Source organism: Corvus hawaiiensis, chromosome 15, assembly GCF_020740725.1.
Source record: "Corvus hawaiiensis isolate bCorHaw1 chromosome 15, bCorHaw1.pri.cur, whole genome shotgun sequence".
In the NCBI taxonomy this organism is placed as follows: domain Eukaryota; kingdom Metazoa; phylum Chordata; class Aves; order Passeriformes; family Corvidae; genus Corvus; species Corvus hawaiiensis.
The window spans coordinates 11,141,630-11,148,392 of record NC_063227.1 but is presented as its reverse complement, the minus strand read 5'-3'; the positions used below and the strand labels follow the sequence as shown (position 1 = coordinate 11,148,392).

Below are 6,763 nucleotides of genomic sequence, written 5' to 3'. Positions count from 1 at the left end.
AGAAGATGAGACATGCTACAGCCTTGCAACACAAAACTTGCCACAGGGAGGCAAGTAAAAACTGGGGTAGAAATTTTTTTTCATTCTCAAGAAAGAGAAGGCTGTAGGAATAGGCTACAAATGCTCTTGAGTAAAATAAATAGTGCAGTATTTAATCTATAATCTATCTTGCTCTCAAGCAAAATAGATGGCAGTAGAAATGATTTTGCCAAGTCCAATTTATAGCTGGTATATTTGATTTTATGGCACTTGAAGGTGTAGCTGAAGTCCCAATTGCTTTAGAGGCATTTATTGTGAGAATTGCAGTCTGAGGAAGCAGTTACAGTTCTCTTTGGTTTCCAGCTCACTCGTTAGAGTGCTTGATGATGCTTTTCTGCCTTGAGACCGTGACTCTTGGAAGACAAATAGCCCTTGACTAAACTGGACATGGCAATTTTATAATAGCTTTCAGGAGTGGGCAGTGGTGACTCTAATACAAATTACATCAGGTTTAATCAGCTGCTGGGCTTCTGTACACAGGAAGTTTTTTAAAGTCCTCATATTGAATCAGAAGGAAACCACATGGTGAAAAATTTTTTGACATGGAAAAAAATTCTTCATTTTCATATGCTTCATTTTCACCTTTAAGAAAACCAAAAGCTTTTATCTGCAAAGGAACTGTGACCTTCACAGCTGTAATCATACCTGAACTAGTGCTAATTCCTGGTACAAGCAGGGAATTTTATTGGTGTATCTTGGTCCATGTTCCCAAAGAGTTAAACAGCTGCATGTCACAGCTTGGAGCAGGCAGTTCTGCCTGCTGTGCAGACCTGACATGTTAGTGACTCACACGGCTGAATAAAAAGACAGCGTCTCTTCTACCCTTTGGCACTCCCATCCTGTTTACCCCACTGGCACTGTGATTCCCAGAGGGATGCAAGACGTGTTCTCACCACTGGTGCAGCACTTTTAATACCTTCTTCTGCAAAGCCCTTAATGTACCATGGAGCTGGGATGGACATTAGTTTTTTTACAACTAGCTTGTTCAGGGAACAGTCAAGAACACAAATCTTCTCTTCTCTCCTCTCTCCACATATTTAGTATCACACACAGCTTGCAGCTTGCCTCCTTTTTTTTTTTTTTTTTTGTATAAGTGGCCCCGAGCTGTGTGATGATGAGATGTCTAGCGGCAATGCTGAGCTGTCTCTGCTGATTGAAGCTGGGTGTGTTTCAGCATCTCTGATGGTCGTGCGGGTCACCGGCCAGCTGCAATTTCACCGGCCAGAGGTGAAAATAAAGCTATAAAGGAGTAAGTTTCTCCCCCTCGCTCCCCCCGCCGCCGCTCATGGATCCGAGGGGGCAGGGATGCTCTGACGAGCATCCGCGCACCACCGCCTGTATAGCCCCTTTTACGAGGGATCTGGAGGGTTCGGCAGGATGGGGAGAGGAGGAGGGCTGCTAAAAACACCGCCCTCCGCCGGGGGAGCGGCGGGCCGGGCCGGCGGGGTGTGTAGTGAGCGCCGCAGTGCGCGGAGCGGGGCGCGGGGGCCGCGCCGCAGGGATGCTCGCTCCGCTCCTGGGCTTCGCGGGCTCCGGCTGGCTGCTGCTAGGTGAGTGCTCCCCCGACCCGCCTCGGTAGCGGGGGTTTGTCCTTCTCCCCGCCTCTCTCCCTGTTTCCCGGCTCCTTTCTCCACAGCGGGTGGGGACCCGCTCCCCGCCCTGGCACGGTGGTACCGGCCCGAACCCTCCGAAGCGGCCTCTGGGACCGCGATTCAGCTCCCCCTGGCCCTCCCTGCACCGGGATAAAGGGTATTCCAAGCTCTTTAAAGGGAAGAGGCAGGCGGGAGCGGCACTCCGCATGGGGATGGGGATGGGGATGGGATGAAGCTCGGCGCCATGCGTGCGGCGGAGAGCCAGCACCATGAGCCGCTATGGCAGTGGTGCAGAGCGGGATGCATTACATAATTCCTCTCAAACAGTCCTGCTGGTTTATTCCGCCAGTCCACCTCTGGTAAATTTGTCGGGGCACTTTGTTTGTAGTGGGTATCTGAAATAGGGCAGCGCGCTTGGAGGGGTGTGTGGGTGTTGAGAGCTGTTGGGCAGAGGGTGATGCTGGATCCCATTGTTTTGTGGGCAGGCAGTGACGATTCCAAGTGGGTCTGCATTAGGAAATTCTTGCAAGTCTGAAACAGGAGGATTTCTGTAAGGTACTCAAAGGTTCATCTTGAATTGATCTGCTGTGCTGATTTGAAATTGAGTCCTTTAAATCTGTGCGAAGTGTCTTTTCTAAAGAAGGGTAATGTTCAATGTCTGTGCTATTTCCCCCTTTATCAACAAAGAGCTTCCCTCTACACAGGCAGACTTCCAAAGAGAAGTATAAAGGGGAAAATTATTTTAAAAGACAGCATCTTAGCATCATTAGGTAAATGTTCTGAGGGGGAGTGTTGAGAACAGAAAGATTGTAATTATTTATGTTCCTGCCTACTTGCTATTCTTGATTATGAAAAAGGATGTTTCACACTGGGGGAAAAAAAGAAAAAAAAAAAAAAGGAACCTAAAACTTCTGGCCTGATTTTTGCCTCTGAAAATATTCTGGTGGCTCTCATTAAAGGCAGTGGCCTTACAGCTGCTTATATCAGCAGCTTGAATCAGCTGTTTTAGAACTGTAGCAAAACTCATGCAGTGAAATATGGCCCAGAGGGAATTACATGGGTGAAACAGAAAGGAGGACTTGGCTGGGAAGCTGTGGGCAACTGTTTGTTACTGTATTTTGGGCCCCAAGGCCCCAGGGACTGCTCTGAGCCACCTTACTGGTTGCACCAGGCTTGTTTATGGCAACAGGCGGAGAACAGGACTGACTGGGAACAGGTCACCTGTGTGAGCTCCTACCCTCAGGCCTCCACATCCACCCTGCGGTATTGATTTCTGTGCTTCACATCTCAGTGTTTCTGCTGTGTCCCAGCTCCTGTCTCTTGTGCATCTGGCTATCCCAAGGTGTGTGTCTGGGGCCTCACTTAATGCTATGCTGTCTTGGTTTGAAAGACAGGAGTCTGCTAAGAAAGGCAGAAGCCTCCCTTGGAATGGCAGATGCAACCCCCTTCCCTCTGAGCTACTACAATTTTGAAATCAAGGGGCTTTTAGGCAAAGATGTGGGAAATAGGAATAACAGTTCTTTACTATTATATATCTATATGTGTATAACCAGTCAAACAAACAACAATAACTATGGCAGTAACAGCAAACAATCGCAAACCCAGTCCCAGCCTTCTCGGCTGTCAGGCCCTTTCCCCTTGGGTGCAGTTCCGCTCGCAGCCGGCAGGGGCGCTGGCAGCTCCCGGTGAGCAGGGCAGGTGCGATGGTTCCCCCGCGGCTGCAGGGGGCGCTCCGGAGCGAGCTCGGGGAGCACGCGGCACTGGTGGCCTACCATCCTGGGAAGGGATGGAACAAAAAAGCTTCACAAACTGCTGGGCAGCCGATCCCGGTGTCCAGCCGGACCCTCGGGAACAGCAGGCTGGAACAGCAGGTTGGAGCGGCAGGGACGAGCACAAATCCCACGGGGCCGACGAGATGTATCCAAACGGGGAACCCCCCGGAGGTCTGGGCAGGCAGGGCGAGCAGGGCTACAACTCAGTGAAGGCTCGAAGCAACTGCGGGGCAGGGCAGCTACAGCCCGGCTCCCAGCGGGGCAGGGAAGGCGGGCTTGGGATCCTGGGGCTTCTCCAGCAGAAGGAAAAGCAGCCGAAGAAAGCAGCCTCCCTCTCTGTCCAAATGCCAGAGACCCAGGCTCACACACCCAGGTGAAACAAAAGAGTAGCCAGCTCTTTTGTTTTTCTTAACTACCCAGCCATTTGTCCCCCTAGCAACATGTATGGGGGAAAATTCCTTAAACAGAAAAAGAAACCCCAAAAACCAGGAGAGCTCCTAAAACCCCAACATATGCTCACTTTATTTTAGTGTGGACATGACTTTAGCCCAATGTTTCTGTCTGCAGAATAGGTGCCCTCAGAAGACAGACATGCTGTTATTGCCTTTTGCAGTGGCACTGAGATGTATGCCACCACAGGTTATCTCTGGGAGACGGATCCCACCGGAGAGCCGCTGGCTCTGCCTGACCTGGCAGTGTGGCACTTGCTCAGCCGTGGAGCAGCAGCTGTTGCTCTCACGTCTGGTTTTGGCTTTCTGGTGGCCCCATCCCATCAGTCACTGCTCCATGTTGCAAAGGACTCACTGTGGCTATGCTGACTTACTGAACAAGGGGCTCCTTGGCCATTACAGCCCAGTGAAGCATTCTTCTTTAATTCAAATTAATTTCTGGCACCATTAGAAAAGTTTTAACAAGTTGAGAACAAGTCTATAATTTTCATCTCAAATTATAGTAGAAGTCAGTGAAAGACAAAGCTAATTATTTCCTACTGTGCAGTCTTGGATGATCTAATGGATGCAGAGAGTGGTATAGTAAACAAAACACAAACCTAATGACAAATTCTCCCAGGGGTCTGCACATTGCTGATTTAATTGAAGTGGTACAAGAATTCACCTTACTCCTTGAATCTCTGGGATTTTCCTACTTTTACTCCTCTGCTCTTCTCTTTCATGCTGCTGCAACCCTAAGCCTCTTGCCTGCACTGTCAGTCCTGCCTTACAGAAAGGAAGTCTTTGTTCTCTTGCCTTCTGGCAGCAGCTGGAGGCAAGGCAGGCACCTGCACTCGTGTGTGGAGGCACAAGAAGGGAAATCTGCCATCACAGCGTCCCTTCCCACCAGCACCAGTGTGTGAGAAATGAGACAACTCTTAAAAAGATTGATTTATTGAAAACAGAAAAATTGAAGAATTACAGAAATTAGAAAAATATAAAAATTTGGGATCCTATGGCTCAGTAGATGCTATGCCCCACGAGCGCAGGGATGTGAGATCTTCTGGCTGAGACAGCACGAGACCTCAGGCAGAGAAAAAGGACTTGCAGTGCTGGGCTGACTTTAAAAAAATTACTAAAAGCCCCTTAAAAGGGGTAAGGCTTTGAATGCCCAGCACCGACGTCTCCCACAGCTAGTCTGGAGAGAGCAAGAGGGGAATAGAGGCCCCGCCTCTCCACTTTGTCCTTTTTATAGTTTTTGCGCCGCCCACAGCCCGCCCACAGCCTGCCCCTTTGGTCCAAAGCGATTGGTGCTTTCCCTTTGATGGATCATCTCCATCCACCAATGGCTCATCGTTGTCGGGGGGGGGTGGGGGGTGGTATCAGTTGAGATAAGGGAATACAATGCCTTCATTAAAATTCAGGTATTCAGGCTGCCATGGAGCTTGCCTGCAGAGTAATGGCTCTGTAGCTAAAAATAGCTGCTGGCTATTAAGACTGGGTGGGGTTTTGGCCTTGGAATCAGAATGCAAGTCCAACACATCTCAAAACACTTGTAAAAGTATACAGTAAACGCAGGACAGGTAACTCTTATGGTATATAGGTGGTTTGAAGTTTGAGAAGGGGCAAGTTTGTGATTTTTAACTGGGAAAATTTTAACTGGGAAGTGTGCAACTCTCTTAATAAACTACTTTAAACAATTGAAAACACTGATAATGGAACTGGATTTTTGTACCTGGGCTGACGGGTTAATTGTAACATTCAATTTAAAAATAATTAACTCAAAATTAATTAATTAAAGCACTTAATATGCAAAGACCAAGCACAAATAGGGATTTCATGTATGACAAGTGCATCTCCAAACATTTCTTAGTGCATGTTTGCAAAGGGCTGGGAGGTTCATCTGGGGTCACAATAGACTTGTACAATCCCACTCCTGGTCCTGGCTCTTATGCTGGGACACAGGAATCCTTGCTGATGCCCTGAAATTCAGTTCTCTGGATAAGACATGTTTTCTGCTATGCTTTGTGTACAGAGCAGATGCCCAAGGCTGCTCAGCCCAGCCTGTGGAGTGCCAGGTGCTACACAGGAGGCAAAGCCCACGGTATTTGTTGAGGTATATGTAGTTGCTTTTATTCTCCATCCCTCTATTACTGCTCCACTTGAACCGTTACTAGATACTATCAAAAGGAAAGAGTAGATGCATTTGGATTTCCCTGCTCCCTCACAGGAAAAGACAGGACATAGCAATTTTTCTCTTCTATTCCGGACTAATCTGGACATTTATTTGATTCTTGTCTCCACAATAGAATTATGGATATTACAATTATATTCAAGTAATAAAAATAGGAGAGAAGCTTTGGAGACAGATGGTAAACTGAATTAACTGAATACTCTCAGAAATAGGAAAGCTGACTTGGGAGTGAGCCAGAAACAAAGAAATACAACATTATATCAGTAAGGGTATACTTGCCCTTTTGACGTCACCAAACACTGCAGAGCACCAGAGGGTTTAAACCTTTCATTGTGAGTACATTTCTGAGAGCACTTTGAGAGAAATACCAGCATTTTCTTCCTTCATCACTGCACAGTTGCAATCAGCACCTGGATATCCTGTAGGAAACTGGAGGCAAGTCTGGGTGAGATGGACAAAGATGGTAGGTAACCTTTTGATGGGTTCACAGGCATCCAGGGCAGCTCTTTTCCCATGGCCTTGTTCTTAACTTTGCTACATTATCCCATGGCCTTGTTCTTAACTTTGCTACATTATTTCTTCATACAGACCAAAATAAAATAACTTAATCACCTTCTTTCTGATCAGAAATCAACATGAAAGGAAAACATCTATTAATTCATTCTTTTATTTTTAAATGCTCTGAATATGTTCTTTGGGGGTGGGCCAATACAAGTAATGAGGTTTTTTTCATCACTG

General features: G+C 47.4%; 1 protein-coding gene across 5 annotated transcripts in view; it reads left to right on the top strand.

Moving 5' to 3' along the window:
* The first annotated feature begins 1,264 nt into the window (after window positions 1–1,264).
* Window positions 1,265–6,763, top strand: part of ACSL6 (acyl-CoA synthetase long chain family member 6) — a 63,475-nt gene continuing 57,976 nt past the window's right edge. For 2 of the 5 annotated variants that reach the window (XM_048319659.1, XM_048319658.1), the window contains exon 1: window positions 1,486–1,589. In XM_048319659.1, the coding sequence (XP_048175616.1) occupies window positions 1,541–1,589 (49 nt within the window). In that variant the 5' untranslated portion in view covers window positions 1,486–1,540. Of the gene's footprint in view, window positions 1,289–1,484; window positions 1,590–2,116; window positions 2,187–6,763 lie in introns of those variants that run through there. The other 3 variants (XM_048319662.1, XM_048319661.1, XM_048319657.1) reach the window with 3 other exon arrangements.